The sequence below is a fragment of the Zalophus californianus genome, chromosome 7 (genome assembly GCF_009762305.2).
Source record: "Zalophus californianus isolate mZalCal1 chromosome 7, mZalCal1.pri.v2, whole genome shotgun sequence".
In the NCBI taxonomy this organism is placed as follows: Eukaryota; Metazoa; Chordata; class Mammalia; order Carnivora; family Otariidae; genus Zalophus; species Zalophus californianus.
The window spans coordinates 121,471,636-121,491,384 of NC_045601.1; the positions used below are offsets into that span (position 1 = coordinate 121,471,636).

General features: G+C 40.0%; 1 protein-coding gene across 2 annotated transcripts in view; it reads right to left on the minus strand.

The window, feature by feature from the left end:
• Positions 1–19,749, minus strand: part of GMDS (GDP-mannose 4,6-dehydratase) — a 652,731-nt gene that overhangs the window by 88,339 nt on the left and 544,643 nt on the right. For both annotated transcript variants that reach the window (XM_027603643.2, XM_027603644.2), the window contains one exon: positions 12,779–12,875. In XM_027603643.2, the coding sequence (XP_027459444.1) occupies positions 12,779–12,875 (97 nt within the window). The remainder of the gene's footprint in view (positions 1–12,778; positions 12,876–19,749) is intronic.

The window sequence follows — 19,749 nt, forward strand, 5'->3', positions numbered from 1 at the left end:
CATATTGTATCCATGGGATGAAACAGTAAACACAAGACTATGTAGAACCAAGTCACAAATGTAAAACTGATAAATAAGAAGACATATACCCATAGTGGATGCTCTAAATGGACAACCACCTAAATTTTGTTTTATATTTTGCCAGATAAACCCAAATGACAGGAGGTTAAGTGCCAACCTTTTCATAAATATGCTATGGAAAACCATGATTAAAACCATTCCCTTACCCACCACTATCCTTATGGGATAAGAAATATCCTAGTTTTACTAATGGACTCCAGCATTTTATCTTTTTTGTTTCCTTGCTGGATCAGTTGGTGGTTGCTCAGCAGCACATGTGCGCTGGGGTGCGAGTCCTTGCCGCTCCTGGGCCCCTACCACTCGCCCACATGAGGATCGGATGCATGGGCATTATTTGTCCAGTGTCTCCTCCCTTTGGCTGCACTGCTTCCCATTGCCCTCCCTCACCAGCTGAAAGAGGAGACAATGCATTGGTATCAACAGCCAACCCACCTTCAGGGCAAGTGGGAGGTGCTGATTCATGAAGAGAGTATTTCATATCACCCATAGAAAAACAGGCTTTAGATCCATGGACTTCCCTTCCCCCCACCCTCACACTACATTTTACAGATGTGCCAAACTGTGTACAAATGGCTTCTCTCTCATCTCAATTTGATGAATTGAGCACAAAACAAAGTCCTCAAAAAAAAAAAATAGCAAATGTTTTGATCCACATTCTCCCTCTTTTCTTTTTCCTATTCATCTGATTCATGGATCCATTAGAATTATTTCTTCACATCCTCAGTATAACTTAATATTTTTAGCAAGAGAGCCATACTCAATCAGGCTACTTCTCTTCATTTGGGAAACACAATATTAAGAAAACTATATGGGGCGTGTATTTGTACACACACACATGCGTGTGTGTGCACAATGGAATATTACTCAGCCATCAAAAAGAATGAAATCTTGCCATATGCAGTGACGTGGATGGAGCTAGACTGTATTAAGCTAGGTGAAGTAAATCAGTCAGAGAAAGACAAATACCATATGATTTCACTCATATGTGGAATTGAAGAAACAAAACAGATGAACATATGGGAAGGGGGGGAAAAGAGAGAGGGAAACAAGTATAAGAGTCTCTTAACAATAGAGAACGAACTGAGGGTTGATGGAGGGAGGGGGTGGAGGATGGGCATGAAAGAGGGCACTTGTTACGATGAGCACTGGATATTGTATATAAGTGATGAATCACTAAATTCTACTCCTGAAACCAATATAAGACTGTATGTTAACTAGAATTTAAATAAAAATTTTTAAAAAACCCTATATTTTATTTTATTTTTTTGGGGGGGGGGGGAAGGGCAGAGGGAGAGGGAGAATCTTAAGCAGGCTCCACCCCCAGCGTGGAGCCTGACCCGGGGCTCCATCTCACAACCAGCTCACAATCATGACCTGATCTCAGGGTTGTGAGATGGACGCTTAACCAACTGAGTCTACCCAGGACGCTTAACAAAGTCACCCAGGCACCCCCAAAACTGTGTTTTAGAAAGTAGGTCCAAAGCTTATTCCAGTGCATTTGACTGTATTTTTCACCAAAATAGCTGCACAAAGAGGAAGACATTACAAGCCTTACTAGGAAAATATTTTCTCCAAGTCTAACGCTTATTTCAGAAATTAAAAGAATATTGTCCTAAATGACTATCACTTTTCTTACATAATCATACATTTACATTTTAATCTGTACTTATAAAAAACAGAAGAAAAACACTGAAGATTCTAAGTGAGGAAAGGAAGCGATACCATGCCATTAGGTGCCTGGTAGACTTTGACTCTGCAGTAAAAATACCAGTCATTGTAGCTATTCACAGATCTATACCCCTCACCTTTTTATTCAGAGTTTTGGAGATGAAGTAGCAGAGGAACATGTACAATGGACAAAGCAAAAGAACAATTAAGTGTCTCTTATGCTGTATGATACTTTGCTCCACAAATACAGTCTTAGGGTAGGTAAAAGAAAGATGGTAGCTGCCACCGGGACATTTCTTATTAGCAGCTCGAAGTTGAAAATGCCTCCGTTTGGCAGGTGTACTTTTCTTAGACAGAAGCAACCTAGCAGGCTTCTTGCATAGGTGATGCTAACAGTGCACTCCTTCCAAGACTTCAGAGACAATGTAAGGATTCTCACATGGGCAGTGCACAGCAGTGTACCCATTATACATCATGTGGATGCCAAAGGCACCTTGCTCTAGAGTCAGGATGTAATATCCCCGTGACCAGCTCTTCCTATACGGAGGCACCCATAAACGACTCTGGTGTGTCGTTATTGACTAAAAGCTTATTTGAGATGGTTGGAATCGCTTAAGAAAGAGTTGCACGGAGGGGAATGGGGAAACAATCAGAACCTGTGGAAAAAAGAATTTCAGAAAAGACGAAGAAAAAGAGAAGAGAATATCAACAAAAACATGAGAAGACAAGAAAGGGACAGAAAGGAAAAATAGAACTCATGAAAACGGGGTATACAGAGACAGAGGGATATAAATGGAATATGAATTTTGTTTAAAGGTTGGATGTACAGATGTAAGTTGTGAATAAACTCAATACTCATCTTGCAATAGAATTTCAAAAAGAAAGAAAAAGAGGAAAATATATATTTTTTTTACTTCTTTGCTATCTGGAATTTAACTACAATTTATTAGAGTGGTTTGAGCAATTTTTTTTATGCCAGAGCTGGCTGTAAAGCAGAAGAATGATTCTTTGATGTGGCATACATACATTCATTAGTCATTAATCATTCATTAATCAATTCATTAATTGATCCCCTACTATATACCACAGTACTCTCCAAGGCCATCAGATGTCATTCCTGCCTCCAAGGTCCCAGGTGGAAATGACACATCACAAAACAATGGGACAAGTGCTTCAAACGAGTTAAGTGCTAACTGCCTGAGGGAATAAAAGAAGGCTTCACCAATGGGCTGACATTTGTTCAGGGCCTTGAAACTAATAATTCATCAGTTTTTCAACATGCCCTTTGAGACTGTGGGAAAATATTCATTGTTTTGTTACAGTGGAACATAACATAAGGGTCTGGTTGGCAGAAGTAAAGAGAAGTTAGAAGCTTTAAGGTTTATAAAAGTCAGGGTTGGGAATAAAAAGTGTTGAGACTTACACTTTTTAAATTTATAATGCTGGCCAGTAGAACATGTTCAAATTACCACTACACTTTCTTTTAAATTTTAGAATATCAATAAGGTAATAGAGCACTCTCTAATCTTCCCACGCCAAAACTAATCAGAAACAGATTATTTCTCTTCAATATCTTGACTTAGAGAACAGGTGACGCATTCCCAAAATTTCAACACGTGATTTTAGATAATCATTTAGGTGCGTTTTCTCTGCTAACCTTTTTTTCCAAAAATAATAGAAACAACTTGAATCTAAAATGTAGTGTCTGATACCACTTCCACATAGAATTAATTTCATTCTCAGGGCACCTGGGTGGCTCAGTTGGTTAAGCATCTGCCTTCAGCTCAGGTCATGGTCCTGGAGTCCTGGGATCAAGCCCCGCATGAGGCTCCCTGCTCAGTGGGGAGCCTGTGTCTCCCTCTCCCTCGGCCTGTTTGTGTTCTCTCTGTGTCAAATAAATAAAATCTTAAAAACAAAAAAAAAAGACTCATGATAGCAAGAAAAGAGAAGGTGAAGTACAGGAAGAAAAATACAGGAAGGTAAAAATATAGGAAGAAACAAGACAGGCTGGAGACCCAGTGCCAGGGACCAGAGGATGCGGTGGAGAACAAGAGGAAGCTGGGAAGGAAAATCATTACAACCCTGCTGGACAGACTCGATCCACAGGACGGGCTCCTTGCCTTTTGTCTCTGCCGGCCCCACTCGTTCATTCCCAGGACACCTCCTGCCCCAACCTGGAATGCACTCTCTCTCTCTTAAACCACAAGTCTTTCCAAAACCTTAATCTAAAGCTCCCATTCCTTTCTTGTTCCTTTGCCTGGTGTTCCCTCAGATTTAAGGATGGTGTCTCCTCATTTACAGCTGTTCAAGTACATGTTAGTGGGTTTCTTTGAGTGTGTACATTATGAAACTTTAAACTGACAATGAACCAGAGTCCTCCATCTCTACTTCTTTTTTCCTCAAAGTGCTTAATAATGTGCTTTCCAAACAACAGAAAGCACTGTGATCCAGCAATGGTTCAAAGTGATTAAGTGTTCTCTGCCCATAGAATACCCCACAGCCCAAGAACCCTTGAGCCTCCAGAAGGGACACAGCTCCGTCAACACCTTGATTTTAATTCAGTGAAACTCAATTTAGACTTCTGATATTGAGAGCTATAAGATAATAAATACGTGTAGTTTTAAGCTGCTAAGTCTGTGATAATTTGTTATAGCAGTAATAGGAAACCAACACAGATTCTAGACCATAAAAGTGATATCTAGCTGGTTCTAAGAAGCAAGCACAAAGATAGGTTTTTGCAGGAAGATTTCTTGGGCGGAGTGAAGGCTCTGGTTGGCAGGTAAATATGAACATGAATGATGGCGTGATGTGTTCTCTTTGGTGGCTGCTCTCTAGCATGTTAGGGATCTGAGGGTCTGTTATGGCTTCTAGGAATTCACAATTTAGGCGGAGTCAGAAGTGAGGGTCACTAACTCAACTTCCTTACTCTCACTATGATCATCGTTTCTGCCATTGGATCAAGAAGTACAGCGCTGGCAAGTAGCAAATAACCTTTTCTGCATGAAGTTATAGATACAAAACAAAATAAATATTTAAATAAAAGAGAATCTCTGGAGTCGAAGAGCTCAAAGTGTCCTTTCAGATGTCTCTCGATAACTAATGACTTCACAGCAGTGGAAGATGATCATAATTAATGATGATGACAGTAATAAAACTGGTAATATGCAGCACAAAGTACCTTATACTTACACGAGCTCTTTCATCTTTCAGAATTCTAAAAGGCAACCTGACCTCTAGGACATATCAATTTGAAATTATATCTGAATTACATCTGCTTACACCTGAAATTCAGTTTTGCCTGGATTGAGATGTAGTAATCATCTGCCAGTTACTGTAAACTTGTTGGTATCAGCCCTTTAAATCTGTAGGGAGCCTCAAAGGCAGGGGATGCTTATCCAGGGTGGAAGACACTTTAGTCTGGCTCTGAGGCTTTTGGATACAAATGCTTGATTTGTGAATTCTGTGAATTCTTAACCCACTGTTTCAAAATATGCTTCTGAGACTGATCTCCTGGAATTCAAACTTGCCTGGCTTTGTGACTAGCTCCCCGTTCATGCTCTTCTTGCCTGCCACCTGCTGTGCTCTCTCAGGGCTTTAACTCTGACTTTTGCACAGCTAGCCCTAAACCTGACCTCTTTGCTTTCCACCAGGCCTCCAGCTCCAGCTTCTGCTTGATATGGCCATGGGGGTGTCCCCAGGGCAGCATGAATGTAACAGAACTCCTCAACACCTCCTCCTGCACACTCAGTCCTCTGGCTACGTCTCTGATGTGGGTTCTGGCATCATGGTCTCCCACCTGCCTTCACTGCTCAGCCTCTATGCCAGGAAGCCACCCTCAGTTCCTGTCTGTCATCCATATGTTACCATTCAATCCATACCTAGCCCTGTGGTCACCATCTCTGCAGTGCCCTGGCATCTGTCACTGCTTTTCTCACCTCTGTCCCAGCAGCTTCCTAGCTGCTCTCCCTCATCTGTCTGAGCATTACCATTGGACAGGCACCTTCTCTCATCCATCTTCATATTTCTCACAGTGCTGCTAGGACTCACCTCCATGGTAGAAATTCAATAAACATTCTTCTTGAATTGAATCTCTAAGACCTCAATCCTATAAGGATATTTTATTTTGTATATACTGATATATTTTGGAGATGCTAAAGGTAGAGTTGTATTTTAAATGTACATGATGAGCATACAATTTTTAAAGGATTCCTGTAATAAATCCTAAAATTAGGGAATCATTTAGTACCTAGAATCCTACCTATTTCTAAGTTTAGAGATTCTTACACCTTTCCTTTAGAGATTTTGACACTCTTCTTTTCATGAAGCAGTGCACATCTGACTTATCCCGGGAACTAGCAACTTTATCACAGTAGTACAAAAGGTACAAACTGGATTTTGCTACTAAGGACAGTGCCTATACTGGACGGCAGCTGAATGGAACTAGGTATCTACCAGCAGACCAACCACATTAAGTATAATTGTCTAGGAGGTAGATCAGAGCTGCTGAGTTAGACCATCAGCTGTGGATATCAGCTTGGAGGTTTCTGACCAAAGCAGTCAAATGAGCTCTCAACTTTGCGAACAGATGTGACAGTGAGTGAAGAAACCAGTCTGCCACGAGCCAAGGGCATGGGGAGTGAGGCAACAGGATGCCTCTAGGGTAACATAAAGATAGACAGGAGCCCAAAGTAGATGTACACGGACTAAATTTTGGTAGACCTGGAATATTTGGTGTCTGCTAGTGAACAAAGTACTGGGGGGAAAAAATAACCAAACTTGATAAGGAATAATTAACCTTATTGGGAGGATAAAGCAGAACAGGGTGGAGGAATGAAACCACAGATAGTGCTATCTATGAAATCTCCATGAATAAAGATTTTTGAATTATAGTTATTTTAGAAGATAAATATGGCTTGAAAGAACAGGAGGAACAGTGTCAATTTGTTTAAAAAATAAACAAACAACAAATGGGGATTTCTAAAATTCCAGAATCCAGATCTTACCGGCTAGATGAAAATAAGGAGGGAACAGGTGATCGCATCAGTGATGGATGGGCCTCGTATAAGTAATTCTATGCTGTGAGTGAGCTATGTGCCAGCACTCAAGTGCTAATTGTTCTTCCTGAGACAAGGGACTGCAGAGGCTAAAGAGAAGTTCTGAGATTTTGGAATTTATTTTGTAGATGTCAAGAGATCAACAATGTAATTATAAAGGGGGTAGTCATTAGCTGGACAGCTTTTTTAGGGAAAAAAAGTACAGATTTTATAGGAATTCCTTACTGGTGCAGAGAATAAAACCATCTATGTAAGGATATGAGAACGTTTTCAGGACAAATACAAAAAATATTTTTAAATAAGAGAAAGTATATGGTCATGTCCTTCATATAGATTTTATGCATTTTAATTACATTGCTCTAATTAGGATCTAAGCATGAGAACTTTCAAGGAAAAATAGGGCATTGGGGGCATTATAAGTAAGTACACAATTACTATTTCATTAGATATGAAACGCTCTTGAGTGGGGTAGCAACCAAGGAAAGAGGAAGGCTTTAAGAGGAATGTTATATGCCCCTGGGGGTTCTGTATGGGATCCTATGAAGTATGGAAAACATACAGTGGAATATTTGAGAATCAACTGAAGAGACTGAAATTTAAAGCTCCTTTGGTTAAGTCCAAGGAAGGAAAAGGGCAGGAAAGGCCAATGTGATTAAGGAAGGATATAAAGATTAGTATGAGGAGCCTAAGAGGGAGGCTTAAAATATATAAACAGTGATTTAGAGATATAAACTATTTATAAAATACAAGTAGTAAGAAGTTGAGAGGAAACATTATGATGGGACATTACTGCTAGCGTCCCACTCCATTGTAGTAGTTGTAAAAGCAGAGAATGCTAGGATATGGAAATTGGAAGGGATCTTACAGAGCCGTCTTCCCTTTTACAGGTCCAGGAACACAGAAAGGGACTCACCCTTAATTTGCTCTCTCTGCACCTTCTTAGCCTGGCTCCCACCAGTCAAAACAAGGAACAAAGAAAAGGAGGAGTGGAGGGGTAGGATTAGAGCTCTGGAGGGCAGGGGATCAGGACAGGGGAAGATCAACTGGCTCTAACAGTGCCGGACAAAATGAAGGGCTGGAGTTGGGAGGGGAGGGTCTAACTTCCTGCTCTCGGAGGGGAAGTGTGAGAAGGCGACAGTTTCAAGACCCCCAGTACCCAGAGATGGGGCTGAGGGAGGCACCCCATCCTCTGGTGACAGATCAGATTCCTGAGGTCTGGAAAGTGTTACGTAGCATTATTCTAAACAGGGCTATGAGATAGAGCAAGCAATTATGGGCCATTTAACTTAACATCATTTACAGAAAAATATTAGGAGAAGTTTGCAGAGGGGACAACTCGACAAGCGTATGGTAATTTGATTAGAAACAGGCCACATGTTTTTACTGAAGGAAGGTGTTGTTTTAACTAGCTTGTTGGACTTCTTTGAAGTTACTGCTTTCTCAAATCTGGATTTTAACTCATGATTTTTCTAATATCTATAAAGAATGGGAATGAACATAAAGTATCTAAGTAAATAGAACAAAAAACAATCACAATCGAGGACACTAGAAATACAATGGTAAGGAAAATGAATGTTAAGACAAATAATATAGCAAGGAAAAACTTGAATTCACATCCTCTAGTAGTGTAAGATATTTCTCAGGAAAGATATGGAATTCGAATTTTGGTCTATGAATGTGTCTCCTATGCCATTTCCTAAAATGCTCTGCAGAAAAAAATGATTTTGGTTAGTTTCACCCCCACACACACAAAACCTAGCTTTTTTTGTTTCCCCCCCTTAAGTGGACTGACCTTTTGGTGTGGTTAAAAATTTGTCACATTAGGATGAATTTCTCATTAATCCAACCTTTGCACATTTTCCAAGTGCAAAATTCTCAAACAAAACAAAGACATCTTCACGGTTATTTTAAATAAAGTAATAAATCAATATACATTTTCTCATATTTGCATATTTTCGTATCACTGAATAACTACTGAATCTTCAGAAAGAGAATCAGAAAGAATGAAAATCAGGTTAAAGCAAGAATAAAAATATCAAAGTATTTATTAATGTTTGCCTGAAGCCTTTATTATACCTTCTTATCTGTTTTTTACTGGTTAATCTGTACAATTCACGATGTGTCATTCTACTTTTCAAAAGGTACTAGATTTAAGTAACTGATGCATACCTCTGTCTGTACAATCTCCACAAGGGGAGGGGGGTTGTGTCTGTTTTGTTCATACTGTATTCCCAGGGCCACAAAGTGTGTGGTAAATATTTGGTGAATGAATGAATAAATAAATAACAATGACAGCATCGATACTGGGTATTTTACCGTGTGCCAGATACTGTGTTAATAAGCGTTTTATATAATTGACTGTTAATTCTTCAACACTTCTATAAACTTCTTGCCCTTCTATTAATCCCATTTTTAAAGACAAGGAAACAGAGGCACTGAGAAGTTGAGTAACTTGCCTAAGGTCACGCAGCTACTCATTGACTGTTTTTGAACTCAGGCAGTCTGACCCTAGGGCCTGCATGTAAGCACTACACCACTACTTCTCTGCGATCGCAATGCCTGTGTATAAACGGCGGCATATATAGGAAATTACATACAAGATGGGAGTTTTCAGAGGCATGGAACTCAATTGTTAATGTCGCCATCACCAAATACTAGAATTCAGGGGGCAATGGGAGATTTAAAGTCTAATTTCCAGGATCAAGATCTTCACAGAAGCAAAACTCCTAAACATTTAAAGGAGACACAGAGATTTATAGGTAAAGAACCAAAAGAATGTGACTCCATTCAGCTCTAATTGGACGCTAAAGTCCTTAGCTCAGAACAAAAACTTTCAAGACTTTCCATGTTGGTAACAGAAGCAAGATTTAAGGTTTTGTGGTGGCTAAATCAATGAGGACAAAAATTACTGGTGTGTGTGGAAATATGTTCTCTATGGAATCATTGGTGGCCTCTTTTGGGTTAGTGCTGCCCCATGCTGGGTAAAGAGCCTTTTTAAGGGTGCCTGGGTGGCTCAGTTGGTTAAGCGACTGCCTTCGGCTCAGGTCATGATCCTGGAGTCCCAGGATCGAGTCCCGCATCGGGCTCCCTGCTCAGCAGGGAGTCTGCCTCTCCCTCTGATCTTCTTCCCTCTCATGCTCTCTCTCTACCATTCTCTCTCTCTCTCTCAATAAATAAATAAAAATCTTTAAAAAAAAAATAAAGCAAAGCAGTTTTAAAAAAAAAAAAAAAAAAAAAAAAAAAGAGCCTTTTTAAAAACTACCCTGAATCTTATTAAAAACAACAACAACAACAACATAAAGTTCTATGTTCCTTTAATTGCATTAGGATATTGATGTTCTTATTACTTGATGGTATTTTTTCCCCCCTATCAATCATTCTGGAACCATTTCACTCTAAGATTTCGTTTATGCCTTTTGGCTTTGAAGTGCCTTGTGTGCTGAAAATCTTGGTGGGTACAGGATTCAGGCTGATCAGGAGATCAGACTTATAAAAGAATTCAAGAAAGAAAGAAAAAAAGCCTCTGTCATTTGCAAGATAGATTTAAGACACTGAAATGGGAAGGATCTAATTAAGACATGGGAGAATTCCATGTCCATCCTACACTGAGTACTGACAAAACTCAGAGAAGCTGGGTGCTTTTCAGGACTCATGCTCAATGACTCTAGATGTGTTGGCCACACCTAAGTGAAAGCTCATTTACAAGTCGGTCTCCAGTTCTGGTCACCTTTCAACTGGGAGAGTACTATCCCCCTAAGGCAATTCAACATGAGTCTGTCAAGCTGGCCCAAGTTTTGGGAAAACTCGTTGTTCTGAGCAATGAGGTTGAAAGTTTAGTCTCACCATACAAGAAAAGCCTGTCCAACAGAATACTAAGTTGAAGTAGGTTGAACGAAAATAACGCAGCCTAAAGGCTTAGAAAGATGAAATGCAGTTAGAAATCCCAAATCAAGCCAGGAATTCCGAATCAAAAGGGGATCTGGGGTGAGAGCTCCAGCAGTGAAAAACTAAAGCAAGCATATGCAATAAGATGCCGCGCTGACGTTCAAACAACATCAGTGTAAACAGAATTGCAGAGCAGGTATGATGATGGCATTTGCATGAATAAAAGAAATGAGAGGAGGGATGCAGTGTTGGGGCAGGAAAGAGGGGTCGATACAGACTCCAAGAACCGTCTTGTTAGTCCAAGGGTCCTTTTCCTGCTCAGCAAATTCTTTTGTTCCATGCCCTTATCAATCCCACACCTTGCCTAAGTAAGAAAGACAGACAAGCCATTCTTAATGACTTCCTAGCTTTTGAAACTATTTTGGTGTTGGAGAGAGAAAGAACCATGTTTAAATTGTTACAAGGATTGAGGTTTCTGTTGGCTCAGTAAATTTTCCACTCTGAGATGACAATGTTTGTCAGTGAGGACAGAAACAAATTTGTCCATTTATGTAATCTGTGCCATGCTGCAGAAAAATGACACCCTTGTGGCACCTCTTTGGGACAGGGGAGCGAAGGCAGGGTGGCTCGGGGGCTCCACAGACAGGCATCCCTGGCTGTGTCAGCAGGAGTGTGCTGGTATCTTCCTCCCCCAGAGACGAAGCACATCCTCTCCCTCGCACACCCACTCGCCAGTAGCACAGGGAGCCATTGTTCACTGTGTGTCAAAGACCCAGCCACACCCTGTGCCAGGACAATGCTCGGACTCTACAGCCCTAGTCTCTGAGCACTGCTGATTTCCTTTCCTTTTTATTTCCCCTGTGTGGAAGAGTCCACAAAATGAAGTTTTTTCTTTTGTTTAAAACAGGACATTTTAAAGGGTGGTTACTGATGACACACTCACTTTCAGTCTCTCTTCACTGGGGTTTTCCTAGTCTCTGAAACGTTGTACAACAGATAGGAATTTGGTTCAAAGCACAGATAAAATGGGTTCTAATTTCACAGCAAATGTATATTTCATTAGGTAACATCTGAACATTTCTCTCTGAAGATGCTGCTTTCTCTTATCTTTAGATATATTTAACATGTTGGGTTTTGTCACCACAGTGTGAAAGTAGACCACATGAAAATGATTAACACCAAGCTAGAAATTTTTATACATTTAGGAAAGGAGGATGTTATATCCTAACAACCTACAGGTCATTTCTTAATACAGACAACTTTTGTATTCATCCGCTCATCAGTCAATATTTATGAAGCACCTATGTTTTATAGCCTAAGATATTAAAAGAAAAGTCCTTATCGTCAAAGAATTTGCAGTTTGGTAAAGAGAAGGTCATGTAAACAAATGAGTACAATAACTTATAATAGGTGTTATAGCATAAGTATGTATAGTGTATAACGTAGATACAAATGAAGGAGGAGAAATTTTAGTGGTAGCAGTATATTGACCAGAAAAGGATTCATAGACAGGACACTATGTGATCGAAATCTTAAAAAATGTACAGGGTATCCTTTATGGCTTAGGTTTGTGTGAGTGTGTGTGGGTGCCTATGAGTGTGTGTACATGTGTGAGTGCATGTGTGTAAGGAAAGGGAAACCGCCCTCCTGATCTCGAGGTCCTGCCGGTCATGGAGGGCCTTGTAAGTCAGCCATCCTGTCCTGGAGGTATCAGGGATCAGCTATCAAAGCTAATAATGTGAGGAGACCTGCCTTTGATAGAAGTCTCCATTTCTCAAATCAACTATTTCCTTGGCTTAGGAAAGAAGGACGTTATGTTCTAATGATCTATATGTCATTTCTTAATACTTTTGTGTTCATCCACTCATCAGTCAATATTTGTCTTCCTTTATAAAGCAATGGCTTATGTGGTGAGGATAACATCTCAAATTCAATTCACTGTATTCTGGTTTGGGAACTGCTCACTGAAGGATGTCAGAGAACCCAAGGGAAAGCTTTGAAAGCTGGCTGTGGATATTCAGTGAGAACATCTTCCCAGCCAGCCAGCCAGCCAAATGTGGCCATGCCCTGGGTGGCCAGGGAGTCCTTACCACTTCGGTTGGTCGGTAGTATTTGAGATCCACAGTCACGTGAACTTTGCCGGTCTCTTTACATCTGCCCACTTCATTTTCATTCTTTCCTTCCCACCTGTAAAGGAGATAAATACTTAATCAGGCTCTAATTGCTTGGGAGCATTTGTCACATTGTAGTCCCTCGGGAAGGCTCAGCCTTCTCCCTGCAGGAGTGTATAAGCTCATTAACTACAGGAATAAAAGCTGATGTGTAACCACATTATCCGGGCAACAGTGACTTTCAAAGCCTTTCCAGACCTGTTTCGAAAGGGCAGGTTTTATTTTCTTTCTTTTTAAGAAAATCATGATGGGTTCAGAAGTGAGACTTTAGAAATGAACAGATTAGCCAGAATAAGGAATTAGACAACAACTGTCTAATTTCGACAAAATTAGACAACAGGGAGTTCAAAGATCTGTACTCCTTTAGACTACTCTTGATAACTATCAATTATTATGAATTAATTAATGTCTTCTGTGTCCCCTTTATTTTTTTTTATTTTGTAGTTATGTTTTAGGGATATTTATTGTAACTTCAATGCATTCCAGTTTGGAATAAGTTTCACACCCTAAATTAACCATTCATCTCATCTTTGTATTATATGTAAGTTCCCTGGCTCTACCCAGTCAGCAGTAGGCCTCATTAATAAATCTCAGATGATTAAACCTCCAAAAAGTTTATGCCTGTTAAAAGAGTGTGTATTAGCATCTCTGATTCAGCTACAATGTTCTTTGGACTTAGGTTTTTCTTCCTTAAACATCCACAGTTGGAAAGAGTACCCCCCTCAAGTCTATATGGTGAATTGTGCAGCATATGCTCATAAGCTTCAAGACCAGCTTGCTGGGATTCCATTTTATATTCTCATTTTTAAAGAAATGAAGGTACTGTTAACCTCTGGATCTCTACAATCTAATATCCAAGCAACAGATGATACACAATTTAAATTATTTTTACAAATGAATCTTTTCAGGAAAGAAAGAAAAGAAATTACAAAGTAATGTTTGACTTCAATGCTTATTTTAGAACTAGTTTGCTTTATCAGTTGGAAATGAATCCTATGACAACAGGACAATTTTGTGTGCTCCCTGGATCAGAGTCATAGTGGGGATCAAGGGAAAGAACAGAGCATTAAATTAGTTACTTGACTATGTCATTCACATGTGTTATTGAAGATGAACATTAACAGTTGATCATGGTTATACTTTGGACATAGGTTGGGTATTAGAGATATAAACTACCCTTATAAGCTTTATTCCCTCAAAATCATCTGAATGTTCTAGCCTCAGTTTACTCTTTTATAGCAGAGGGATAATATTTCATTGTTGGAAAAAATCAGTTTAGAAGTACACTGAATTGGTCAATGGACTCAAGGCAAATACGAAGAACATCCCATAACACACAAAGAATTAACAGTGTACATTGAACAATGTAGAACTGTATAACTGGCATTTTTCTATGACTTTTATATTAATTAGTTGCCTCAAAAAGGGTGTTTGGTAATTTACTTATTTGGTTTAATTTCTTACTATTGATTAGACTAATTTGGCAGGATGAGAGCTATGTTTTTGGAAAAATCACCTGGAAATGGTATGTGGATGCTTTAGAGCACACAGACTAAAAATACTGTAAAATTAGAAAACCTAAATGGTGATAAACCCTGTACATCTCTTTTTTAAAAAGATTTATTTATTTTTAGAGAGAGAGAGAAAGAGGGTCCGAGCGTGTAAGAGCAGGGGAGGGGTATGGGGAGGGGCAGAGGGAGAGAGAGAAAGTCTCCAGCAGGCTCCCCGCTAAGCATGGAGACCCACGGGGGGCTCGATCTCACAACTCAATCCCACGACCCTGAGATCATGACCTGAGCCAAAATCAAGAGTCAGACACTCAACCAACTGAGCCACCCAGGCGCCCCATCCTTGTACATCTCTTAAGGAAAAGACCAAATCCTGGCAAATATCTACAGTAAGGGAAAATAACTGGTAAAATCATTTTTTTTTTTTTAAATTACCTATCTAATTCCGAAGTTAATAGTTTAAGTGGAGGCTTCTCTTTGGTTAGGCTTTCAGTAAATGAAAGGATATTTGTACCTCATAAGCATCTTTGTATTTTTGTTCCTATTTTATACTCATCCAAGAGAAACCAGTTCAGCCTATGTCTTCCTGACAGTTATCTCCCACTAAGCCAAAAGGGTTAACAAAATTACTGCTCATGGTTTTGCTGTTTTCCCCCAAGGCAGCTAGGCATGTAATCTATCACGGGTCAGGCTGACTCGTGTGCACACGTACATATTGGTAACACTGTCCTTCTTATTGATAAATCTGCTCAGATGTCACAGACTTGAGAACTGGAGATTCAAATCTATTTTTAATTGTTTTCTGGAAACCACACATGAACACACACACATTTAAGTTGCTGAAGGCCTGGGAAAGACCTGGAGAGCTTTGCCTGACTGGGGAGGGAGCGCGCGGGGCAGGAAAGGAATGAGGCAGAGCCAGCTCTAGAGCAGGGGCTGACAAACTGTTTCGGTGAAGAAGCAGAAAGTAAATATTTTAGGCTTTACAGACACACACAGTCTCTGTTACATATTCCTCCCTTTTCTCCTCCCCCTTGTTTTGTTCCTCCTCCTTTTCTTCCTCATCATTTTTTTTTTAAACTACCCTTTAAAAACTGTAAAAACATCCTTACAGGACAGTAGAAAACAGGTGGGGTTTTGGCCTATAGGCCATGGGTTGCTCACCCCTGCTTTAGGGGATGAGTTAATGGTATATCCTCACCCTCAACTAAAAGAAAACATTTAATTCCCTTTCATACCAACCAGTTGCATTGCTGGACCAGCTTGAATTTTCCTGTTTACCACTGATTCCCTTTGACTGCTCTGCAGCCATATGCTAACCTCTGGGATCGGTAAAGAGTAGCTGAAATGGGAAAAGACTGATGGAAGGAATCTGCAAGTTAGATTTGAGTTTGATGCCGCTTGGGCACCTGTGGGGACGAGCTGTGGGCACACAGGCCTTCTTGGTCTCTGTCTGAATACTGTCTGCTGGGCGGCCATCTTACAAATGCTGTCTACAGTCCAAACCATCTCTAGGGGCACAGCATTGCCCCTACAATTAATCTAGTTGCATTGAATAATCAGCTGTAACCAGGAAATGGCTCAAAGCAGAACGGAGTTGGCAAAAAACACTTTGCAATTTGCACTAGGTCTGCATGAGGGCAGTAAGCAAAAGTTTCGGCCAAGGGCCAAAAAACTTTCAGTTACAACAATACACAAAACACTTGTATTAACAAGTAAAAGGTAACAGCTAACTTGTCCTAACAAGCAATGTTGTGACTCAAGGCAGAACTGGGATGTTAAGAAAGGAAGGTGGCTTGACAGGGAGTCAAGGATTCAGCTAATTAACAGGAATTGTTACCCTCCAATTTAGATCAGCAGCTCTCTGAGCAGAGGCCCTGTATAATCCAATTTTAAAAATACATTGTTGGTTCCTGATAAGCATTAAATTGCAATAGAAAGCATTCAAGAATAATGGAATCAAGCACAATAAGGCAAGATGAGGTGCTATTAAAATCTACTCCATTAGGGATTCCTTTAACGAACAATAAAAGCAAAGTCAGCTGTATAAAGTTTAGGAGACAGAGCTAAAGTAAGGGAGGGGACGATGGACTCCTTATAGCAACCTCAATATCACCAAAGCACTCAGGAATTATTTTTAAAACTACTATTTTATTAGGACACAGATATGGAAATAGGGGGCTGCCAGAGGCTACAATTTAGAAAATGACATAAATTTGTCCTAGAAGAATTATTAGGTTCTGGATAAAGGTGGTGGTTTGTACACTTTTGCTCCTTCCCCAGACCCCTTTCAAGAGGGGAATGAACTCACAAGGGCTAAAAGAACAAGAAAGAGACAAGAGAAACCAAATTCTGGAAGCTGGAAAGCCAGATGGATGAGTGTTAAAGGACTTAACAGAAGCCCTAGAAAACAGACTCCTAAGCCAGCAGTGGGGAAGCTGAGAATGAACCCAATTTACACTTGCAGAAGCCCTCAGATGTCAGGAAGTGAGGGCGGATTACTTAGGACTCTCCCTGAGAAGCAGTGTGTTGCCTAGTCCCCTCCCAGATTCCACATCACTTGGCAACTGCCTCACCCTCCCTGGAGAACAAGGTCCCAGGACTGAAGGTCACTGGGCTTGCGAAGGGTGGGGTCACCATGCTGAAAAGAAGGAAAAATTCAGGGAAGTCTGTGTGCTGAATGCAGAGACTCCCCAGGGCTCTGGCAGTCAGGCGTATCTCCTTCCAGGCAGGAGATTCTCCTCTGGGCATCAGAGATTCTCCAACTAAATGGTCCTGTTACATCTCCCTATCGTGACACAGTCAGCAAGCTCTAACCATCTTCTCAAAAGCTCCCAATTAGCCTCTTAGGCTCCCCCTTCAAAAAGAAAAATTATTTTACTTTTTTAATTTGAAGAGCTATTTATTTATCTATCTATTTATTTATTTAGTTTCAGGGGTAGAATTTAGTGATTCATCAGTTGCAAATAACACCAGTGCTCATTACATCAAATGCCCTCCTTAATGCCCATCACCCAGTTACCCCAACCCCCTCCCACCACCGCCTCCAGCAACCCTCAGTTTGTTTTCTAGTTGAGTCTCTTATGGTTTGCCTCCTTCTCTATTGTCATCTTCTTATCTTTTTCCTTCCCTTCTATGATCATCTGTTTTGTTTCTTAAATTCCACATATGAGTGAAATCGTATGATGTTTGTCTTTCTCTGACTTATTTCACATAATACTCTCTAGTTTATCCACATTGTTGCAAATGGTAAGATTTCATTCTTTTTGATGGCTGAGTAATATTCCATTTTGTGTGTTTGTGTATATACACCCATACATATGTATACCACCTCTTCTTTATCCATTCATCCGTCAATGACATCTAGGCTCTTTCCATATTTTGGCAATTGTGGACATTGTTGCTATAACCATTGGGGTGCATGTGCCCCTTCGAATCACTATGTTTGTATCCTTTGGATAAATACCTATCAGTGTAATTTTTGGGTAGTAGGATAGCTCTATTTTTAACTTTTTGAAGAACCTCCATACCGTTTTCTAGAGTGACTACACTAGTTTGCATTCCCACCAACAGTGTAGAAGGGTTCCCCTTTCTCTGCATCCTCGCCAACGTCTGTTGTTTCCTGTGTTGTTAATTTTAGCCATTCTGACCCATATGAGGTGGCATCTCATTGTGGATTTGATTTGTATTTCCTTGATGCCGAGTGACGTGGAACATTTTTTCATGTGTCTGATGGCCATTTCTATGTCTTCTTTGGAGAAATGTCTGTTCATGTCTTCTGCCCATTTCTTGACTGGATTATTTTTTCTTTGGGTGTTGAGTTAGATAAGTTCTTTATAGATTTTGGATACTAGCCCTTTATCTGATAAGACATTTGCAATTTTTTTCTCCCATTCCGTAGGTTGCCTTTTAGTTTTGTTGACTGTTTCCTTTGCCATGCAAAAGCTTTTTATCTTTTTTTAATAAAGATTTCATAAAAATAAAAAAAGATTTTATTTTTATTTATTTGACAGAGAGAGACAGCGAGAGAGGGAACACAAGCAGGGGGAGAGGGAGAGGGAGAAGCAGGTCTCCCGCTGAGCAGGGAGCCTGATGCGGGGCTCAATCCCAGAACCCTGGGATCATGACCTGAGCCGAAGGCAGACACTTAACGACTGAGCCACCCAGGCGCCCCCAAAAGTTTTTATCTTGATGAAGTCCCAATAGTTCATTTTTGCTTTTGTTTCTCTTGCCTCTGGAAATGTGTCTAGCAAGATATTTCTACAGCAGAGGTCACAGAGGTTGCTGCCTGTGTTCTCTAGGATTCTGATGGATTCCTGTCTCACATTAGGTCTTTCATCCATTTTGAGTTTATTTTTGTGTACGGTGTAAGAAAGTGGTCGAGTTTCATTCTTCTGCATGTGGCTGTCCAATTTTCCCAACACCATTTGTGGAAGAGACTGTCTTTTTTCCATTGGACATTCTTTCCTGCTTTGTCGAAGAGTAGTTGACTATAGAGTTGAGGGTCCATTTCTGTATTCTCTATTCAGTTCCATTGATCTATGTGTCTGTTTTTGTGCCAGTACCATACTGTCTTGATGATGACAGCTTTGTAATACAGCTTGAAGTCCAGAATTGTGATGTCTCTGGCTTTGGTTTTCTTTTTCAACATTATTTTGGCTATTTGGGGTCTTTTTTGGTTCCATGCAAATTTTAGAGTTGTTTGTTCCAGCTCTGTGAAAAATGCTGATAAAATTTTGATAGGGATTGCACTGAATGTGTAGATTATTTTGGGTAGCATAGACATTTTAACAATATTTGTTCTTCTAATCCATGAGCATGGAATATTTTTCCACTTCTTTGTGTCATCCTGAATTTCTTTCATAAGTGTTGTATAGTTTTCAGAGTACAGATCTTACACCTCTTTAGTTAGGTTTATTCCTAGGTATCTTATGGCTGGATCAATTCCTTGATTTCTCTTTCTTTTGCTTCACTGTTAATATATAGAAATGCAACTGACTTCTGGCATTGATTTTATATCCTGCGACTGAATTTCTGTATCAGTTCTAGCAATTTTTTGGTGGAGTCTTTTGGGTTTTCTCCAGAGTGTCATGTCGTCTGCAAAGTGTGCAAGTTTGACTTCTTCTTTGCTGATTTGCATGCCTTTTATTTCTTTTTGTTGTCTGACTGCTGAGGCCTAGGACTTCCAGTACTATGTTGAATACAGTGGTGAGAGTGTAGGCCCCCACTTTTAAACATGAGCAGAAAACCAAGGACTACCAGATAGATGTGTGAGGAAAACCACATTTTTGAAAGAGAAATAATAACAAATGAATTGAAAAACAGCAACTTGGGGGAAATAGAACAAACAGGAAAGGTAACTGAAAAATAAAATAAGACAAA